Source organism: Carcharodon carcharias, chromosome 22 (genome assembly GCF_017639515.1).
Source record: "Carcharodon carcharias isolate sCarCar2 chromosome 22, sCarCar2.pri, whole genome shotgun sequence".
Lineage (NCBI taxonomy): Eukaryota > Metazoa > Chordata > Chondrichthyes > Lamniformes > Lamnidae > Carcharodon > Carcharodon carcharias.
Window position 1 is genome coordinate 56,724,948 of NC_054488.1, and position 23,648 is coordinate 56,748,595.

The 23,648-nt window shown below is 40.9% G+C and overlaps 1 protein-coding gene across 3 annotated transcripts in view; it reads right to left on the reverse strand.

Moving 5' to 3' along the window:
- The window catches only part of smurf2 (SMAD specific E3 ubiquitin protein ligase 2), a 218,587-nt gene that overhangs the window by 83,787 nt on the left and 111,152 nt on the right, over positions 1-23,648 (reverse strand). For all 3 annotated transcript variants that reach the window (XM_041216961.1, XM_041216960.1, XM_041216962.1), the window contains one exon: positions 19,562-19,670. In XM_041216961.1, the coding sequence (XP_041072895.1) occupies positions 19,562-19,670 (109 nt within the window). The remainder of the gene's footprint in view (positions 1-19,561; positions 19,671-23,648) is intronic.

Consider the following 23,648-nt stretch of genomic DNA (forward strand, 5'->3'; position numbering starts at 1 on the left):
AGGGGCAGGGGCCTACATTTACCCGGGAGAGGGGCAGAGAGCGAATCTGATTGGAGAATGCACTGGAAACAGCTGCTTCAGCTCTAGAGTGCCGAGTTTGAAGAAAAAAAACAAAGTGACATCACAGGAAAATCTTAAGTTAATTAGTTAGTAAGACACTGCTGTTAGGGGTGTCTTTAATAGCCATAAATTAGGAAAGCATATTATCTTTAAAGGAGTAGCTACTTGAATTTAAGAAAGAAACACTTGGAATAGGGGAGTAAGTTTAAGTCAGGGCCAGTAAAATAAATAAATATAAGTAAACCAAAGTACATTAAAGTTAACGTAAGGGAAGTGAAGTTAAGACATGTATGAACAGCTTGGTCGTGTGGAATGTATGTCCTGTAATATGTGGGAAGTCGCGGACACTACTGGTGTCCTAGACAACTACATGTGCAGGAAGTGCTGCCAGCTACAGAAGCTTGGGTTTCAGAGCTCGAGCACTGGCTGGAGTCACTGTGGCGCATCCGCGAGGCTGAGAGCTACGCGGATAGCATGTTCAGAAGTGGTCACACCACGGGCTAGGAGCATGCAGGCAGAAAGAGAATGGGTGACTACCAGACTGTCCAAGAGAACTAGGCAGGTGGACCCCTGGGATCCCACTTGCAAATCAGTTTTCTGTTTTGGCCACTGGTGAGGATGTTAGGTCCTTGGGAATGCAGTCAGAGCTAAGTTTGTGGCACCACAAACAGCTCAGTTGTACAGGAGGGGAGGAAGAAGAATGGAAGGGCAATAGTGATAGTTAAGGGAACAGACAGGCGTTTCTGAGGCCATAGGCATGATTTCAGGATAGTTTGTTGCCAGGGTCAAGAACATCATTGAGCAGCTACAGGGCATTCTTCTGGGGGAGGGTGATCAGCCAGAGGTCATGGTCCACATTGGTACCAATGTCTTAGGTAGGAAAGGGGATGTGGCCCTGCGATCAGAATTTAGGAAGCTAGGTCAAAAATTAGCAAGCAGGACCTCAAATGTAGTAATCTCTGGATTACTCCCAGTGCCACATGCAAGTGAGTACAGAAATCGGAGGATAAGGTAGATGAATGTGTGGCTGGAAAAATGGTGCAGGAGGTAGGGCTTTAGATTCCTAGAACTGGCTCTGGGGGTGACGGCACCTTTACAAGCTAGACGGGATGCACCTGAACAGAGCTGGGACCGAGTTCCTTGCAGGGTGTTTTGCTAGTGCTGTTGGGGGCTTTAAACTAACACAGCAGGGGTGTGGGAACCAGGAGGGAACATTAGAGGGGCATACTAGGGTGCACAAAATACTAGGAGAGGCAAATAGCACTAGTACAGAGAAAAATTAGTTAATAAGTGGAGTCAGAGCAAGGGAGAGGCTGGGTGTTAAATATTCCTGGATACAAGGTGTTCAGAAAAGATAGGAAAGAAAAGGATGAGGGTTGGCTGTATTGATAAAGGAGGGCATTACAGTGCTGCAAAAAGAGGATGCCCCAGAGGGTTCAAGGCCAGAATCAATTTGGCTAGAGCTAAGGAATTAAAAAGGGTGCAATTGCATTGCTTTGTGTCGTATATAGGCCGTCAACTAGTGGGAAGAATGTAGAGGAACAAATCTGCAGGGAAATTAGAGAGATGCAAACAGTAGAGTAGTTATGAGGGACTTTAATTACTCAAATGTAGAGTGGAACCAGTGGTAGTGTAAAAGGCAGAGAGGTACAAGAGTTCCTAGACTGTGCTCGGAAGAATTTTCTACAGCAGTATGTGTCCAGTCCAACAAGGATGCACTATTGGACCTGGTTCTTGGAAATGAGGGCCAAGTAGATCAAGTGTCAGTGCGGGGACATTTAGGGGACAGGGATCATTGCATTGTAAGATTTAGGATGATGGCTGAAAAGGATAATGTGCAATCCATTGTAAGAATAATTAACTGGGGGTCAGCCAACTACAATGGGGCAAGAACGGAGCTGGGGCCAGAAAGACTGGGACCAAACAAAGGTTGGCAGGAAAAACTGTAGCTGAACAATGGGTTACCTTCAAAAGAAGAAGTGGTTTGGGCACAGTCAAGGTATATTCCCTCAAAAGGGAAAGGTAGGGGATACAAATCCAGAATTTCCTGGATGAAAAGGGAGATAGAAATTGAAATAAGGATGAAAAAGTGTGCTTATGATAGGTATCAGGTAGAAAATACAACTGAAACAAGCAGAATACAGAAGGGTCAAAGGGGAGGTGAAAAAGCAAATAACAGAAGCAGAAAGGAATCATGAAAAATGACTGGTGGCCAACATAGTCTTCTATTGGCACATAAATAGTAAGAGGGTGATAAAAGAAAGAGTAGGACCAACTAGGAGCCAGAAAGGGGATTTACAGATGGAGGCAGGGGACATAGCAGAGGTGTTAAATGAATACTTTGCATCTGTCTTTACCAAGGAAGCAAGTACTACTGAGGCCACGGTGACAGGGGAGGAAATTCTGTCACTAGAAAGGCTCAAAATTGACAAGGAGGAAGGGTTGAATAAACTGTCGGAACTTAAGATTGACAAGGCACCAGGAGCGGATGAGGTGCATCCAAGGATATTGAAGGAAGGAACTGAGTGTGAAAATTGCAGGGGCATTGACCACAATCTTTCATTTTCCCTAGGCTCAGGGGAAGTGCCAGAGGATTGGAGAATTACAAACATTACACCCTTGTTCAAAAAAAGATTGCAAGGATAAGCCCAGCAATTATAAACCAGTCAGTTTAACTTCAGTGGTGGAGAAGCTTCTGGAGAAAATTATTCGGGATAGAATTAGTAGTCACATGGAAAAATACAGGTTGATTAGGAAGAGTCAACATAGATTTATACAGGGGAAATCATGTTTAACTAACTTGGAGTGTTTTGAACAGGTAACAGAGAGGGTAGATGAGGGTAATGCTGTTGATGTGCTGTACACGGACTTTCAAAAAGCATTTAATACAGTGCCACACAACTGACTTGTGAGAGAAGTTATAGCTCATGGAATAAAAAGGACAGTAGCAATATGGATACAAAATTGGCTGAGTGATAGGAAACAGACAGTAATGGTCAATGGATATTTTCCAGGCTGGAGGAAGGTTTGTAGTGGAGTTCCCCAGAGGTCGGTATTGGGACCTTTGCTTTATTAATTATCTAGATCTTGGTGTACAGGGGACAATTTCAAAGTTTGCGGATGACACAAAACTTGGAAGCATTGTAAACTGTGTGGTGGACAGTATAGAACTTCAAAAGGACATAAACAAGTTGGTGTAGGCAGATAGGTGGCAAACAAAGTTTAATGCAAAGTGCAAGGCAATTCATTTTGGTAGGAAGAGAGTGGAAAGACAATATAAAATAAGGGGTTCAATTCTTAAGGGCGTGCAGGAGCATAGAGGCCTGGGTGTATATGTACATAGATCATTAAAGGTAGCAGGACAGGTGGAATGGGCAGTTAATAAGCATACAGTATCCCGGGCTTTATTAATAGGAGCATAGAATACAAGAGCAGGGAGATTATGCTGAACTTACGAAAGACATGAGTTAGACCTCAGTTGTAGTGTTATGTATAGTTCTGGACACTACACCGATCACAGTGGAGAGAGTGCAGTAGAGGTTTACAAGAATGGTTCCAGGGTTGAGAAACTTCAGTTATGAATATAGATTGAAGAAGTTGGGACTGCTCCCCTTTGAGAGAAGGCTGAGAGGAGGTTTGATAGAGATGTTCAAAATCATGAGGGGGCTGGACAGAGGGCCAGGGAGAAACAGTTCCTGCTCGTCAAAGGATTGAGAATGAGAGGGCACAGATTTAAAGCGATTGGCAAAAGAAGTAAATGTGATGCAAGAAAAAAACTTTTTCACACAGTGAGTCGTTCAAGTCTGGAATGCACTGCTTGGAAGTGTGGTGGAAACAGGTTCAATTGAGGCATTCAAGAGGGCATTGGATGATTATTTGAATAGAACCAATGTGCAAGGGTACGAGGAAAAAGCAGTAGGTTAACACTAAATCATAATGCTCATTTGGAGAGCCAGTGCAGACACGATGGGCTAAGTGACCTCCTTCTGCATCAAAACAATTCTGTGATTCTGTGAAATCTTTTCTACATTTCCTCCAAGGGCTTGACATCCTTCCTCAAGTGTAGTGCCCAGATTTGACCACAATACTCAGGCTGAGATCTAACCAATGGTTTATAAAGGAACTTTAGTACGCTACTAATAAAGCTAAAGATGCCATATTTTCTAACAGCCTTCTCATCTTGTTATGCCAGCTTCAAAGATTTGTGTATATGCACCTCTGGGTCTTATTGTTCAATCACACCTTTAAAAATTGTACCATTGATTTTTTACTTCCAAAATTCATCATTTCACACTCCTCAGCATTACATTTTATCCATCATCAGCCCATTTCACCAGTCTGACTATATGTTCTTCTGAAGTTTGCCACTGTCCTCCTCACTGTTCACTACATTCCTAAATGTTCTCTCACCTGGAAACTTTGAAATTATGCCCTGTTTACCCAAGTCCAGGTCATTGATATTTATCAAAAAGAGCAGTAATCCTAATCCAAACTACTAGGTAATCTTTCCTCCCTTCTGAAAAACAAGTATTCACTACTGCTCTTTGCTTTCTGTCCCGTAGCCAATTCTGTATCCATGCTACCACTGTCCCTTTAATTCTAGGTGTTTGGTGGTGCCACAAAAGGTGGTGCACTTCCTGCACATGTAGTGGCGACGTCAAAGCCAGCAACGTCATAGGCAGCTGCCCGCATCAAAGATGGCGAAGATCCAGGAATGGGAGGGAGTTTAGCACATTGGGATTATGTACAGTGGGAGTTAATGGGGAAGGGTTTAATCATCATTGTAACTCAGAAGAACAAAGAGGAGAGAAGGAGCGAAACTGGTGGGTTAGAAAACACGGTGCTGAGTCCTGGCAAGAACGAGATGGAGCCCAACAGATTACAGCTAGCAATAGCCAGAGATCGGAACTTGGAACGAACTGCAGGAGAGGTGCAGCAAAGACTCAGGAGAGAGGTAGTGGAGGAAGCATGGCTGCAGCAGACAGGGTGGCTCCTTGAGCTGCAGGCAGCGAAAAGCAGAGGTGAAGTGACCAGCATGCTGTTACCCAAAGCTGTGCGGCTGAACGAGTGGCGTGATGACATCACCATATGCAGATGCAAACCAGTAGGCACTGATAATGGGTGCACACCACTAACATAAGCTGTGGGAGAAACTGCATGTGCCAGCTGGCAAAGTGGAAGCTCAGTCCGCATGTGTAACTGTGCCAATGCCTGGCCAATCGGTGTTAATTTGATAGACTTTAATTTTGCTAACAAGTCTATTGCATGGTGCTTTGTCAAAACCCTTTTGCAAGTCCATTTATAGATCTTCAACCACACTACCCTCATTAATCCTCTATTATTTCAAAGAACTTGAAGTTAATCAAACAAATCTGTACTTTTCATATACCAATTAATTTGTCCAGTTTATTTTCACCAAGAAAAAATGTTTCCCCACTTGTGATGGATTCAGAAACAGATCAACAGTAGAGCCCTGAGAGATGGTCAGGCAATAGTGGTTTGGCATTAAATGTCAGAAAAAGACTCGGATTAACATTTTAAAAACTGGGCTGTTAATTTTCCTTCGGGGTCATTTTAAAGTAGGAACACATGACACTTTAAGACCTATTGAAGCCTTCAACTTTATAAATACTTTTGGGTTCACCATAAAACCCAAAAGGACTCCTGAAAACCCATGTATGAGCACAAACTGTCAAAGTGTGGATCTACGTTCTTATACCAACAGAAATACTTCGTTATCAGTGCAACTGCTGCAGAAATTGCTGCAGGGCACCAAACCTTCTGTATCTTCAGTGAACTGTGTTGAATACTAGCTTCATTAGTGCACAGTGACACAGAATAGCCTCTTCTGTCTGGCAGAGAAAAAAATAATTTACATCATCTAGTCTAGCCTTCTAATGCTCTGTGGAATAAAAGACCTTGGAAATGATACATAGGGGGGCTAGGTGGGAATAACACAGAGTTAAGAGGAAGAACAAAGCCTAAAATAATCATTCAAATTCATATCATAGGTATGACTTGTTTTATATTTTAGTGGACAAATATAATGTGCAAAAATGATTCAAATTATATAGCTGAAATAAAGTTTCATTTGGAGGATTACAAGATGGCGAATTAAGCTCAGTATTAGAACAGAAGCCTTTGCTTTGTACAATGCAGCAATCAGTATGGAAACAGTGATTGCTATACCTATTAGAAGGATGACAACTGCCTATTAAAATAAACCAGCTACCAAGACATTAATCTTACTGCAACTTTCACTTTTAATTAGCTTAGATCCCATTACCATGCTTGAAAGTACAGGACCCTGCTGCTGTAATCTACAGTTCCTTTGCATAGTAAAAATACTTAAAACTCATTATGCTGCTGGAATAAATCATTAGCAATTAGAGATTCAGCTGCAACACATCCAAACATTATAATATGATCTGAAGTTTATTACCAACACCTGGGAATGTGCCTTGTTCTTAATCACAGTCATGTTTTTGAAGTTTTTACTCCTCCAGCAAATAGGACGGAAGTTTTGTTTTCTTCGGAGTATCAGGTACTCTCAGGTTAGGGAGAGCTTGATTACATCAGCTTAAAACTTCCTCCCTCCATTCTGCCAACAATATATTTTGGGTCTATGTAACATTTTTCTGTGCCAATTTAGAGACCACTCTAATGCAGTCCATATCAAGACAGAACTGAGTAACGGCTGCCAACTCATTTCCAGTAGAGCATAATATAGCAGAGCAGAATTCCATCCAAAACACGGTCTATTTTTACATAAAATGGTAAAAATTGTAACATTAACTTACAGTTCTTATTTAACTTTTCTGTGGCAATTTGAGACAACTGTGTGGCTTGCTAGATCATTTTAGAGGGCAGCAAAGAGCCAAACACATTGCTGTGGATCACACATTGGCTAGACCAGGTAAGGACAGTAGATTTTCACCCCGAAGGATATTAGTGAACTAGATGGGTTTTTAATGACAATCCAGTAGTTTTATGATCATTAATATCGAGGCTAGCATTTATTCCATACTTTTATTAATAAACTGAATTTAAATTCCTTGAGCTGATAGGATTTGAGCTCATATCTCCAGAGTATTTATCCAGGCCTCTGGCTTAACAGCACAGTAAAATTACCAATACACTACCATGCCCTCGCTCATCACCACGTTCTCAAGGGCAATTAGGGATGAGCAGTAAATGCCATTCCAGCAACACACTCATCCCAAAATTGAAAAAATAAACTATACAGTGTCTTTAATGTAGAAAAGCATCCCAACATATTTCACATAAGCAAAATCAGGAAAGAATGGATGTTGAGCCAAGGAAGGTGAAATTAGGAAGGGTGTCCCTTGGTCAGAGCTGGGTTTTCAGAAGTGTTGTTGAGAAGGAGTGCAAGGAGGAAGAGTTCAGGAAATTCTAGAGCATGGAACCTTGACAGTTGAAGACATGATAGCCAACGACAAGGTGAAGGGTGGGGTTGATGAACAAAAGGCTGTCAGAGCAGCAGCACTTTGGGTGGGCATTACAGCTGAAGAAACTATGTAGATTGGAATACTAACAGTATTAAACAATTTCAACAGGAAGATGAGAATTTTAAACTTGAGCCATTGGGAAATGGGAGCCAATGGTGGACAGGAGTGGTTAAGTAACAAAATTATATTTGAAAAAAGCTAATGGAGATTAATAATGAAACTGAGGCAAACAAGTCTCCTGCACTTGATGGCATCAGCTCATAAGAGAAGTAGGTGTGGAGTTTGCAGATCTTTTAATCATGATCTTCCAAAACACTCAGGAATTGTTCCCTTGGATTTGAAAACTCCATTATTTAAGAAGGATTGGAAAGATAAACCAGGAAATTATAGACCAATGAGTTAAGTATCTGTTTTGGGGAAGTTACTATAATCCACTATTAGGGACAAAGTGACTGAGCAATGAAACAAAATTAATTGATCAGAGAGACCAGAATTGACTTGTAAAGTCTCGGTCATGTCTAACTAATGTTACGGGCAAGGGGATAGAGGTAAATTGAAACTCCCAATTCCCTTCTCTACTGTCCATAGTCAGTGTGGTTTATTTTTGAAAAAGTAGATTTGTGTGTTTCTAAACCTCCGTTAGTGTGTGGTCAATGTAAAAGTACCAGCAGCAGACTTTCATGGGTTTAATCAAAGAGGATTATTTATTCAAACACGCACCCCAAAAGATCTAAAAACATCAGCCACACGCTCAAGAAAGATAACACTGAAGAAGGTAGTGCATTTCTACAAGTATAAACTAAAAGGATAGTTATCAGATCACGTGCTTTTCAGACCACTGAAGGAGGAAGCCTTTTCCCACTCTTGAACTGTCATTCCGATAAGTTCAGATAGCTGGGGGATCAGATATCTGAATTACTGCAGGATTCCTTCAAAGAGAAGGATGTTCAGCATGTCAAAGTCAAGCACCCATGGCTGTTGTATCAGGAGTCCAATTTTTTTTTAAACAAGTGAACTCAGAGCTTTGGAATCAAGTTGGAAGCTTTTTAAAAAGACTTTTAAGCCTCTCAGAGAACCAGTTTCAGTAACATAGTCAACGGCCTTTGATAGACAACAAAAGGTAAATGGTGGTCTTTCACACTTAACATGTGGATAACTGATCTCATCAGCCTTCCTTTGTTACATCACAACCATTGACATTACATCCATTGACCCTGTGTCTTGGAGAAAGTTTCAAACAATGGCAGGCATGAATTCCACAAAGGAGTGCTGTGTAGGCATGTCCATTCAAGGGGATACCCCCACTTAATATGATTCAATTCAGAACTTTCCACAAGTTTGATAGTCTGTGTTGAAGTTGTGAAGATCACTGGACCCTCTTGACAGCCATCTTAGTAGTTCGTATGTTCATTTTAAAATAAATAAAGGCATTTCCAGAAGCTTTCATTTGAGTGCAGTCCATGTTTAAAGTCATGAATATAATATGCCTTTACTGGGAATGACACTAACTTAAATTTTGAAGATGTCACAAATGTGAAAGAGTATGCTGAAATAAAGATTGTGATCACTAAAGATGGTAAGTCACAAAGCAGCAAGAAAGGAAGGAGGGAGAATATTGGAAAGAAACTCAGTGGAGCTTAGGGCAGTAGCCAAAGATGATTTTAAAGGGGATAGAAGGAGGATGAAACAAAAGGAAGTGTCTGAAGGAGAAAGTACCAGAAGAGGAGGGGAAGAGATCAAGGTGTCACTAGTCATGAAACATGTTTCAGTCAAAGCTAGGATGTCAATGCAATCGTCCACAAGATGATCATGATGGCAAGGCCTAGCTTTAGTAAATGTACATTCTGGAGGGAAATGTGAAAGAAAGTGATAATTGATTAACCACTGGCAGATTCCACAGGTGGGTGGGGTAAGCAGGACAGGAAGGAAGTTGACAATGTTAGGCCCCAGTAGACTTGACATTATCTAAAGCATATTTTTCCACACTTTTCCTTCACTAAAAATCAGATTGTTGCAACCATTTACAAGAATCAGATCTAACAGTTGCTGCCTATATACTTTCAGCATGTAAGGTTAAGAGAAGAAGAATTTCAATTCCTCATGATTCAAATAACTCCCAAACCAGATTAAGGCATATTCCACAAGAATATCCCAGTACAGCCTGGAGAAGCCTTGCAATGCATATTATAATACAATATCTATAACAATACATTTGTATGTGCCTTGGCTGGTGTTTAACTGAAGTCCAAATAAATGTGTTCTTTGAAGTGGAAGTCATTCATATTCTGAGGAAACAAGCTATAAATAATATTGTTTCAAGTTTTCATATTCTGTCCTTTAACATAAAACATATTTAAATGCAATACTGTTTCATGGTTAGGACATTTCTTTAAATATGCACAATACTCATGATTAACTAAATTCACTTGTCTTTATTTGGCCAAATGCTGGAGTCTCAAAGGTCAAAGCTCTCGCCTTTGTGGAGCCTCTTCCTAAAGGTTACCAGAGGGCAATGTCAGGCCACTAGGGAAATATATAATACGTGTCTCATGAAGGAAAAATCTTCAGTATCGGCTGCGTGCTCTCTCTCTTTGGACACACTCCAGAATGCTAACTATGAATATGTGGAAGCCCTGCTGCTTGTTAAGAGCGAAAAACCTTAAAAAAGAACCTGTTAGAATAAATCATAAGCACAAAAAAAAACTGGGTAGGGCACCTGGCAAGCACTGAAGTTCCGGGCTACTTTTAGTACCAGACAGCAGTCACTCAAATAAAACTTTTATCTTGCAACGTTTTGTGTGCAAAGTAAGGCACGCACTACGGAAATCACTCTACAGTACTTGCAGTGCTAGTCAGGCTTGGTTAAGCCCTTCATCATAAACTTGTGGGTTAAGACTCAGTTGAGTTTAGAACTACAAACGCTAGCCACAATTGTTACTTCAAAACAAAATGTCAAAAAGCCTTTGCAATAAAATTATTAAACTTTTATAGCTGTTTTAGGGGCAAATTCCTTCCATTTCCTCTTGGCATCCAAGGTCAGTGTTAGCCATGCATGCACTGCAGCCAAGAGGTTGGGTGCTAATGCTAAAGAGCTGTCTGAGTGTACCTGCAGTAGGAAATCAGTGCCATACACAACAGAACAGAAACTCAGAATGGGAAATCAAATTCAAAACCCCACCACTAAATGGCACAGCTGTTCAAAGTGTTACTTCACCTTCCATAAAATAAAAATCAGGTAGCAAGTTGTGTAGTTAATTTGCATTGTGCTTGATGTCCTGTTGGCTCAGTTAGTTTGTCCACTAAGCAGTTGCAGAATTCATGAGGAAGGACCAAAGTTCAATCCAGGACCCAAATCTTTCGATTAGTATCAAAACAGCTCTGTCCAACACTAATCACAGGAAAAAAAATACACACTTACCTGCCAGAGTTATTTTAAAAAGGCCAGGTTTCCGATGCTGGCCACTTCCTGAAGTCTTTTTTAAAATTTCACTTATGGGAGGTGGGCTTCGCTGGCTAGGCCAGCATTTATTGCTTATTCCTAATTGCCCTTGAGAAGGTGTGTTGAGTTGGCATCTTGAACCACTGCAGTCCCTGTGGTGTAGGCGCTGTTAGGGAGGGAATTCCAGGATTTTGACTCAGCGACAGTGAAGGAACGGCTATATATTTCCAAGTCAGGACGGTGAATGACTTGGAGGGGAGCTTCCTGATGGTAGTGTTCCCACGTACCTGCTGCCCTTGTCCTTTTAGATGGTAGCAACTGTGAGCTTGGAATGTGCTGCCTAAGGAGTCTTGGTGAGTTTGTGCAGTGCATCTTGTGGATGGTATATACTGCTGTTAGTCAGTGATGGAGGGAGTGAATGTTTGCGGAAGCTGTGCCAGTCAAGCAGACTGCAATGTCCTGGATGGTGTGAAGCTTCTTGAGTGCTGTTGGAGCTGCACTCATCCAGGCAAGTGGGGAGTATTCCATTACACTCCTGACTTGTGCCCTGTAGATGGTGAACAGGTTTTAGGGAGTCAAGTGGTGAGTTACTCGCCGCAGGATTCCTAGCATCTAAACTGCTCTTGTAGCCACAGTATTTATATGGCTAGTACAGTTCAGCTGTTGGTCAATGGTAACCCCAGGATGTTGACAGTGGGGGATTCAGTGATGGTAATGCCACTGAATATCAAGGATGAGGGTTAGACTCTCTCTTCTTGGAGATGGTCATTGCCTGGCACTTGTGTGGCACGAATATCACTTACAACTTGTTAGACCAAGCCTGGATATTGTCCAGGTCATGCTGCATTTGGACATGGTCTGCTTCAATGTCTGAGGAGTCACGAATGGTGTTGTACAATCATCAGCGAACATCCTCACTTCTGACCTTATGATGGAAGGAAGGTCATTGAGGAAGCAGCTGAAGATGGCTGGGCCTAAGACACCACCGAGGAACTCCTGCAATGATGTCCTGGAACTGAGATGACTGACCTCCAACAAACACAGCCATCTTCTTTTGTGCTGAGTATGACTCCAACCAGCTGAGACTTCTCCCCTGATTCCCGCCGACTCCAGTTTTGCTAGGGTGCCTTGATATCAACTTGGTTAAATGCATCCTTGATGTCAAGGGCAATCACTCTCACCTCACCTCTTAAGTTCAGCTCTTTTGTCCATGTATGAGCCAAGGTCAGGAGCTGAGTGCCCCAGGCGGAAGCCAAACTGAATGTCAGTGAAGCCTGAAGCACTGTTGGTGACCCTTTCTGTCACTTTACTGATGGAGAGTAAACTAAAGGGGTAGTAACTGGCCAGGTTGGATTTGTCCTGCTTTTTGTGCACAGGACATGTCTGGGCAATTTTCCACATTGCAAGGTAGATGCCAGTGCTGTAGCTGTACTGGAACAACTTGGCTAGGGGTGTGGCAAGTTCCGGAGCACAAGTCTTCAGTACTACTGCTGGAATATTGTCAGGGCCCATAGGCTTTGCAGTATCCAATGCCTTCAACCATTTCTTGACATCACGTGGAGTGAATTGAATTGGCTGAAGACAGGCATCTGTGTTGCTGGGGACCTCAGGTGGAGGCCAAGATAGATCATCCACTGGGCACTTCTGGCAGAAGATTTTTGTGAATGCTTCAGCCTTATGTTTTGCACTGATGTGCTGGGCTCCTCCATCATTGAGGATGGAGATATTTGTGGAGCCTCCTCCTCCAGTGAGCACTTTAACTGTCCACCACTGTTCACGACTGGATACAGCAGGACTGCAGAGCTTAGTTCTGATCCACTGGTTGTGGAATTACTTAGCTCCATCTATCACTTGCTGCCTATGCTGTTGACATGCAAGTGGTCCTGTGTTGTAGCTTCACCAGGTTGACCCCTCATTTTTAGGCATGTCTGGTTCTGCACCTGGCATGCCCCCCTGCACTCTACATCATAGAAAACCAGGGAAGCCTCAGAACAGCTTAGGAGACACCAATCCACACTCGCTTTTTACAGCACTAGCTACCATACTCTGGTAAGTAAAAGTTTACGTCTCAAAGCCTGCATTAATTATGCTATTTCCAGCTAGGTTTAACAGTAGACAATGTGATTTCAGTATCTAGAATTATTAAATACCAAGTGATCGGCATTTCTAACAACTTGCTTGAAATTCTTTGAACGAACGGCCAAGATGCAGGGAAAAATTTGCGAGTTTAAGATTGCTTGGAGCCGTCAAGCTCTGAATCATTCAGCTCCATGACCTCACCCCACTGAAAGTGCCAACCACCCTGACAATGTTCACAAGACCCCACCCAACAGTAGCCTCCTACTTACCCCACCACCGATAACGTTCAGCCCCTCGCCCCATAAAAAAACTCAACCACTCCCCTGACTCTTCCGACATATGCCAGGCAGAATCCAGGGATTCCAGAAGGTTGAGCGGGAGGCATGCGCGAGGGCATGGGCGCCGTCAGGCAGAGTGGTGCGGGAGGGCAAGGGCGTGAAGGCTATCAGGCGGAGGGGTGCGGGAGGGTGAAAACATGAGCACCGTCAGGCAAATGGGCACCCTCCTGCACCCCTCCGTCCGACGGCACCCTCCCGCACCCCTCCGCTCGACAGCGCCCTCACGCCCTCCCACACCTTTTTGCCTGACAGTCCCTGTTGGGAAGTGGAGGCTGTGAACGTTGCTGTGCTTTGACACTTCTGCTGATTTACTTATGAGATTGTTTTATACTTATGAAAAATTGTAAGTAAATCCATGTTAAAAACCAGGCTAAGTTTAGGGCCAAAAGCCCAAGTGTGTGCGGTTCCAGCCTATCATGGAGCAATTGGGCAGGGTAAAACTGGCAATCAGAAGTTTAAACCTCCTGCCTAAATACTGGACTTCTGAAGAGTCCCTGCATACCTATCGGGGTACCTCCGGTCTCCGACTAACGGATGATCTGGGCCCACGTTTTACACCAAGTTAGTTGACCTGAAACACCACATGAGTGCTACAAATGCATTCAGTATCCCTTGGATTAGGGAGGGGAAAATCATGCTTTTGACCACAATCTTCCAAATGAATTGTAAGTGGATGTGTGGAAAATGCACAAGGACAAGATCAGCCTTGGTTTCGATGCACATCACAATAGATGCCTGTTGACAGCGTCTTGGACTAGCGCTGACAAACTCAGGTCAGAGTGAGCTGACACACAGAATTCACCCCCAACATTTGAGACTGATTCAATTCCTATATGTCATTTGAAGAGTTTGCTTTAACTTTTAAAGTTAGCACATTCCAGTACAATACAAAAATTCATGTTGCTGTAAAACTGAACTATTTCCTTCCAATCCTTTTAACATTTCTTTCTGTTCACTTTAACACAGCAGTTTCATGGTGATGCCTGGCAAAACAGTGCTGAAACTGCAAGGGCAATATTTTCTTCACTAGCTGGCAGAGAGTTTGGCACATGCTGAAAGATATTAGTCTTTGGTTTAAATCTCAGCTAAACAAAGTACAGAATGCAAAGCACGTTAAGTTATTGCTTTCACATAGCATGTACAATTTATCTTGCCTTGGTTGCCACTCTAGTGCAATTCTAACTGAGACAATTAACTTTCCACTTTTATCCTGTTTGGGCGGACAGATATCAAATCCCTGGCTGCTGCTTTTATTCCGTACTGCAGGTATTTTCCTGCACTCTTTGTAAAAATGTGAATGCTCTTTGTTTGGCACAGAGTCTTATCTTGATTATCTTTTCCATATCCCATGACTCAGAAACAGAGTAGCAGGATTGCGAAGGCTGCACTGTTGGAATGGTCATCCTTCTTGTGTGGTGTTTAGCCAATGTCCCAATGTATGTCTACCCTGATGGTTGAAAAAGGACATTAAAAATTCCACGGCATTATTTGAAGAAAGTTTTCACTGTCCCAGCCAAACACCTTCCTTAATGCAGTATCACCAAAAACAGACATCCCAACTTTAGTACATTGAAGATTGTTGCTCACCTCAGTTATTTGTTGGATCTTACTGTACACAAAGAGCTGGTATGTTTTATTGACAAGACAGTTGCTGTGTTTCAAAGAAATTCACTGTGTGTGAGGTCCCTAAGCAATATAACATACGTCCACCTCATCTATTTAAAACTCTAGAATTAACATCACTTTCATTCAATCTCATTTTCTACTTGGGATTCCATTTCCCAATCAAATATTTTTGCAGGAGTTCATTAACGAAGCATCAACGCTTTTGGTTGGGACCTGTTCCATGTTCCATTACTACAAATAAATAAATGAATAAACAGAGCAGGGGGAATGTGAGGAAGAACTTTTTTTACGCAGCAAGCGGTAATGACCTGAAATTTGTTGCCCACAAGGGTGGTAGAAGCAGAAACAATCAATGATTTCAAAAGGAACTTGGATGGGCACTTGGGGGAAATAATCTGCAGGGCGATGCGTAAAGAGCAGAACAAGTTTCGGTAATATATGTCTCTTTTTCACCAATAATCAAGTTCTGTACTACCAAACTCTATAATACTTTCATTTGGGTGATGTCATATCAACTATGATTCTAGATAATTCTGCTTTTAAGATCTTCCATGTGCCACATTTTGATAAAATATTAAAACATTTAAATTATTAAGAATAAAATAGCAGTAAATGTGCAGACCCAGCAATTCACTCTCAAGAGCCTGCAACAGTCAAACTTCATATCACCCTCACCACTCACAATGTTTCCAGAAGTTATTCTATATTGTTCTAGGGGTTCACATCTTCTAGTTATATCTGAAATATATTGTACAATGAATTCCAGAACATAGTAAATTGTTATTTTGTATGTATAAAATGTCTGTCATTTTTGATTTCATAGGCAACCATGTGGCCAGCAATCTAATCACAATCAATTAAATATTGCTTAGCTGCAAACAAAATATAGATATTAATTACCTGCAAGCATGGTAACCAACGACATGGACTGCTTGAGCCACTACACACAGGAAACTTTAAGACTGTACATCTTGCTTGTAGAAACAGAACATATATTACATTGATTTATTTCTCACACCCACCCCACTCTGTGGATTAATACAAACGCAAAGACAAACTGAATTACTATACAACACAATGACCTTTCCAAATCCAACTGGTTTCACCGTAGACTTTATTCTTATTCAATGTAGCTGTAGCCATGCATAGTTATGCATAAATTTCTGCAATTACCTTTAAAGAAGCCCCCTTACAGCACAATATGTACAAACTATCTACAATGATCAGCTAGGAGCAGTCTGCAGGGATGTTGGCCATAAACTGTTTTAAACTTGAAACAGCAATCAAATGAGCAAGTTGGCACTTTGCCAGTGAGACACCATCTGTCATCCATGGCATGTAAGCTATTTCCTGTTACACTACATATATCATAGGTTAGTCACAGTCTGCTTTTAGCTCAAAAATTTTTAGTGTGGCCGACTGCTAATATAGAGTTTTCCAGGGATTTTGAGACACACATACAATACTGTGCATGTGTTCACAAGTCCACACTATCATTTCTAATTTAAGGTCTGAATTTTTTGTTTTTCAAAATGATAGTCTAACAACTTCACATTACATGTTAAAAACAAAGATGCTCTAAGCCACCAGAACTCAAATCTTTTTGACTACTGCAGTATATCAAAATACATTAAGGCTATATTTCATCATTTGGTGTTCAATAATTTCAGCATGTGTCAAGGATAAATTTTTCAGTGATAGAGGAAAATAATTTGTAGAGGGATAGTGTCACATTACTAATTACTCAAATTCTCATAAATATCCCTCTATTTCCGAGTTTACTGAATTGTAAATGTTACAGATTAATCCTCAATGGAAGAACTACCACGTGTAATACAAAAGGAGGCACTGGATACAGCAAAGATTATGGGCCCTGACAACATCCCAGCTGTAGTACTGAAGACTTGTGCTCCAGAACTAGCCACACTCCTGGCCAAGCTATTGCAACACAGCTATAACTCTGGCATCTATCCAACAATCTCGAAAATTGCCCAGGTATTCCCTGCTCACAAAAAGCAGGACAAATCCAATCCAGTCAGTTACCAGCCCATCAGTTTATTTTCAATCATTAGCAAAGTAACGGGAGCTGCTGTCAACTGTGTTATCAAACAGACTTACTCAGCAACAATCTGCTGACCAACGCTCAATTTGGATTCCACCACAGACATTCAGCTCCAGTCTTGATCCAAACATTGACAAAAGAGTTGAATTCCAGAGGTAAGGTTAGAGTGATTGTCCTTGACATCAAGGCAGCATTTGACAGAGCGTGCCATCAAGGAGCCTTCACAAACATTGAAGTCAATGGGAATCGGCGGGGAAAACTCCCAAAACAAAAACAGAATTACCTGGAAAAACTCAGCAGGTCTGGCAGCATCGGCGGAGAAGAAAAGAGTTGACGTTTCGAGTCCTCATGACCCTTCAACAGGACAACTCTCCACTGGTTGGAGTTGTACCTCGCACCAAGCTGGTTGTGGTTGCTGGAGGTCAATTATCTCAGCCCCAGATCATCACAACAGAAGTTCCTCAGGGTAGTATCCTCGGCCCAACCATCTTTAGCTGCTTCAATAACCTTTCCTCCATTATAAGATCAGAAATAGAAATGTTTGCTAATAATTGCAGTGTTCAGTACCATTCACAACTCCTCAGGTACTAGTCTGTAGCCTCATGCAGCAAAACCTGGACAACATTCAGGCTTGGGCTGAAAGGTGGCAAGTAACATTTGCACCACACAAGTGCCAGGCAATGACCCATCTCCAACAAGGGAGAATCTAACCATATCCCCTTGACATTCAATGGAACTACCATCACTGAATCCCCCACCATCAACATCTTGAAGGAGTACCATTGGCCATTAACTTAACTGGACCAGGCATATAAATACTGTGGCTACAAGAGGTCAGAGGCTGGGAATTCTGAAGTAACTGACTCACCACCTGACCCGCCTCCCCCCCAAATCCTATTCACCATTTGCAAGGCACAAGTCAGGAGTGCGATGGAATACTCTCCACGCTTTGATCAGCGCAGCTGTATCAACACTTAAGCTCAGCACCGTCCAGCACAAAGCAGCCCGCTTAAACATTCATTCCCTCCACCACTAGCGCACTGTGAAGGGCAATGTGATTTACAAGATGCACTGCAACAACCTGGCAAATCTCCTTCAACAGCAAACCCAATACCTCATTTAAAAGGAAGGAACCTAGAAGTACTTCACTTAGATTCAGCAGCAAGATCATTGCACAATACATCTGGCAGCTAATACCAGGTGAGGCGAGGTTTTTGTGTCAAGACAAGACTTATTTTTTTAAAAAAAAGATAGTTTTCTTTCACTTCTGATATCACTGTGCCATTCGTTAGACCAATGATTTGGTGTGGCAAGTGATTTGCTGTGGTATGTAATTTGTTACTCAGATTTACTCAGAAGCTACCATTGTCATTGCCTTCCAGGATGTTTAATACAAAACTTCTGCAGACAGCAAACTATACATGGCAAGTACAGAAACTTGTGGATTTGTCTCAATTATTTCAACAACCAAATCAAGTAACTTAACCACTTATAGCCCTTAGGTAGATAGCTTACTTGCTCCCAGGCCTACACTAATACCACTATGAAACTAGATTCTGACAGGTTCACAATGACAAAAGGTCTCTTTGGCATAACCAAATAAGGTATCAAATCAAGATTATTCTGTTGCGATAGAAGTTAACTAAATTGGTGGGCAAAGAATAGGGTGAAATATTTCTTTTTTTACATACCCCTTTCAACTCATTTACAATTACAATACTTAGTATGTGTAGCAACCTGCAACATTTTCTTTATTTCATTCTCCAGAACATTACAGTTCACCATGGTGGCCTTGAATATTGAAGCTTTGACACTTGTGCCATATGTGGCAGGACATGGGTTTCAATCCATCATTTCTAGCCTAAGATTAAACATCATCCATGACAACACAAAATGCTACAGTATGCTTTGCCTACTCCCTATTCCATCAATTTCATATCACAGCCTTCAGACAGATGCAAAGTTGCATTGGTCAAGCCAAAGAAAAAGGAACCGAGCATTCACAAATCTACAACAAGGTGACATTTATTCAAACAAAATTACCATGATTATGAAGACAATTGTAAATCATAATTCCTATGTTGCCCATACTGGTATTCAGACTTATTCAAGGTACTTTGGGGCTAATTTTAAAGCTTTACTTCTTCTAGGACATGAACTATCAGTAGGTGCATACTAACAGCACTGTGGGTGCACTTACATCACATGGACTGCAGTGATTCAAGAAGGCAACTCACCACCACCTACTCAAGGGCAACTAGGGATGTGCAATAAATGCAGGCCTAGCCAGTGATGGCCACATCCGGTAAAAGAATTAAAAAAAGACAAAATCAAACTGCTCAGGCTACATTAGTATGTCACACCTCTCTTTCCAAAGAGAGGAATCATCTTCCACAATTTTTTTTTTTTTAGACATTTGGCCTGGCTGCATTATCTATGGTGCACTTTTCATTGTATCATAATTCTTGGAATTTAATCAAGTACTCACAGATCATAATGCTGATTCCACTTTGGGTCTAGGGTGTTCTTTACTGTGTCTGTAGAATGGCACTGCCCTGACCCATCTACTACCACCTTTGCAAAGGGATCAGGGAGTCCTAAAGGGAAACAAAAAACATTATGATATTTTGTTCAGTTATTACGCTATCTTCGTTTTCTGGCTGAAAAGGATTACTAAAAAAGATACACTTGCATTTATTCTTAGAATGTTAAACAATAGAATGACATTTTAACAATACTGTATACAAGTCGCACAATTCTTTACAAAGACATTTTCAAAGAAAACCCCTTTCTCCTCTCAACCTTCACAAAAAATAATCAGCTTCCTTTCGAAAAGGCAGTGGTTCTTGCTGCAATTTGATTCCATAGACAAGGCATGGCATCAACTCTGAATACTATTGTTGTTATTGATAAAAACTTTTTTCAAACTGTTTTAAAGATGATTCTATACCCAAAACAGATTAACTTATTAGTTCATCCCACAGGTGCTCACTAACTGTGTTCATCTCCAGTATTCTCTGCTTTTATTTTGGAATTCAACAATCAGTACTTACTTGGCTTTTCATCACCTAATAGTGCTGCACCAAACTGTACAGCACCATTGGCAAAAGTCTGGAAGCTACTTCAGTTGGACAGCAAGGAAAGTCCACTAAATATAAATCTCAATAAAACATGAGATTCTTACAGTCCACAGTCCATTGCCTAACAAAACGCACAAGGAAACTACAGTCAGTCCAGGACAAAGGGGGCGATGCTGGTGATGGGATAATGAGCAAGTCTAAGGGCTGAACAAATACAATCGTCTGCAATCAGGTAGGGAAAACAGTGATATTGCTGTTTTAAAAGCAATTCTACTCCAAGATGCCCTCATAGTGCACTCCTGAAGACCGCAAGGAAAAGATTTTGGCTTTTAAATCTGTATAAACCAGATAAAGAAATAATTATCTACCTTGATAATAGTCATTTTGCCCGTGACATACATGCACTCTCATTTCAGAACACTACCATCAAGTATTTTGTACTTCAGTCATCTCTAGCATGTTAGCCATTGAATTTCCCCACAACAGTACCAGCTATATAAAATCAATAAACTGATTGATATATGATGTACCAATCATTCTATATAGTAAAAGTATGAAATACATTCCAGAATAAATCACATCCCTACTGAGGAAAAAAGTGATACCATCTTTTGGAGAAGTTCATCATCTAATTGTTCTCTCCTCGGACAAACAAGAAAGAATATCTATGTATTTTTAGATTCATTATGTTCTACTACATTGCACTGAAAGGTTTTATTACCCTGCCCTGCCTTGACCTTCCCTCACCCTGTACCTTCATCCTTGAAATTTCCACTTCCAAGAGTTAGTATTGTTAGGTCAGTTATTTCACACCTAAATTAGGATTCAATCATTTTTCTCAGAAACAGTGAAAGGGCCCTATTTTGTACCCTTAGGCAGTGCTTTTAAATCGATGCATCTTAAGAGATAATATGTAACTTAATGCTGTTACTGTTCCAAATTTGTGGGCTTTACTCTTTCATGAAAACCAATCGGAAGAACCAGAGATATATCAGGACAACTAGGTTACAAAATAAATGTGCAACTTGCAGAACCAAAGGAAAAATAAAAGAGACATTAAGAACCCAACTGAAAAAGACAATTTTTAAACATATATAACAAGTGCCTTTTTCTGCCATGTGTATTACTGTACTTTGGTCACAGAATTTGGGCACATTTTGCCGTACTTTTAACAGCACATTGCTCCAAGAGGTATATCATACAACTTATTTTCTCCAATAACAAATAGGCATGTATTTCTCAGAACACTCCAGGTCTTTTTAATTGTAAAAATAATGTAATAAAACATCTCCAATAGTAAAAATGAGCTACAGGGAAAATGTCGTAGTAATTCAAATAATTCAACACTGTTAGAAAAATATACTGTTGGGGATATTTAGGAATGCACTGGCCAGGGTATTTTATGGTAACTCAGATCACTAACATAGGAAGTCAAAGTCACACCCAGCCCTGCATTACTAATCATTTCAGAAAAAGTTTCCTCCAACTCAAATCTCCACAAAGTTGCTATTTTGTATGCTGTGATGGCAGCATTCCTTCTCGTCAGATGGTGGTTTGCATCGTGATGATGAACTATGTTAAACGTCACCTGGCGTGGCTCAGGAACACCACTCTGGCATGGCAGTCTGTGCCCTATTTGCTACAGAGGAAGACAGTGGGTTGAGAAGGCGCACAATTCTCTGGCCTCTGTTTTCTCTGGACCCTCTTCCCACCCAGTGCTACTTTCGCAGCAAGAAAATGTCATGCTTTTCCATTCCTATGGAGTTTCAACCAAAGAAGACTGCTGCATCTTGGACCGAATCACGTGCTTTTCATCTCAGTTGCTATATATTTCTTAAATTGGAAATGTTAAGATCTCCTTTAACAAAAGGAAACTGAAAAATGTGTCTACCTGTCCTTTAAAATCTAAATTGCAACATTATATATGACATGACATTATGGTCATCTTCATAACTCCATGTTTTTACATACAGGAACAGCTATTGTGAATATCACAAATTGTGAACTAAGGGAATGATGCTGTTCATGACCAGAGCAGTGGCCCACATTTATCCCCTGCTCTCTGAAGCTTCCTGTTGTGAAACAAATGAGGTTTAACTCAATATCCCCCCCCAACTCACAAAAATATAGCAGAGTGCCCTTTTCTTTGTAGCTTCTCATCCGTTTTCCTATTTGTGTGGGATTTATCATCTCAGGATTTGCCTTAATATACAAAATGTTGAGAATTCTAAGTCAATAGCAAGTTATATGGCTCCTGTAGGACTTCATTATAAAAGCAATAAATAAGACTTAAAGACATCCAATGGGCCTGATGTACAATTATTGGCATGAACTTAACTGTGCCATACATAACTCCATTGGGTTAGAGCACGCACATTTAATTATGTGCCATTCCGCTGAAATATCATTCAATCTAATTTATACAGCACTCTTATTTTACAAATTTTACAGTCAGTGGCAAACAAGAGTACTAGCTGCTGATTTTAAAGAAGGTCTCAGAGTTCTCGCAATCTTTGTTGCGAGAACTTGAACACTCCTGACATACAACTGATTGTGGCATAACTCCATGGGGATTCCCAGCACGAGTTAGTGATGTCAACAAGTTGTCAAACAGCCAATCATATTATAAAGAGACAGCCAACAGGAAATTAAAAGCACTAATAATCAAACTATTGATTTTTTTTTCGACACAGAACAAATAAAGCTTGAGCACTGCAATAAAAGTAGAGGCTAAAATATGAAACAGATTAGAAAAAAATCTAGTTTACGGAAATCTATTAATTAATTATAATGGGGACATTTAACAACATTCTATTTTTTTCAGGGCCAGTCCAGTTATTCAGCAGTAGTTATTATTCAGATTCTCATTAAAAATCTACCATGCTTCAGTGAGCAATGTTTAGCTTTTTATGAGGTTACTGACAGTGATGAGAGGGGAGGGGAAGATTTTGCTGATTGCTGGCTCTGAGGGCATAGGGGTTCACAGCTCAGCAACTGCAGGCTGCAACTGCTGGATTTTCATGTTAATCTGTGCTTGCACTAAATCTTGAAGCTGCGGTCAGATTCAGAGAGGTAACGATGGCATATACTGACTGTGAAAAACCTGGCAAGTTCCGGTTAAGATATTTTCATGCAGTGATCAAAGATATACTGCATGACAGTCTGCCTCAGTTTATATAGTGAGGCATGATTTTTCATTTATGTTGTGTTTGATGGTGGGACTGAGCTAATTTTATCCAGTAATAGGGTTGTGTCTTATTAAGAGGTAGGTTTGGTGGGGTGGGGTGGCAGCTGCTGCTGTTGGGGAGGAAGAACATCTGTGTAACAGCTAAATGTTTGAAAGAAAAGAGAATTATCAATAGTCAGGAGATTATTCCATTTTATTTAACTGTGCAGATAGGGAACATTTCTCTTCCTGTATAAGGACTTAATAGCTTACAAACCAGGCTATATTAGGATATAAATAAGCTGAAATATAAAAATAGGGAATGCTTT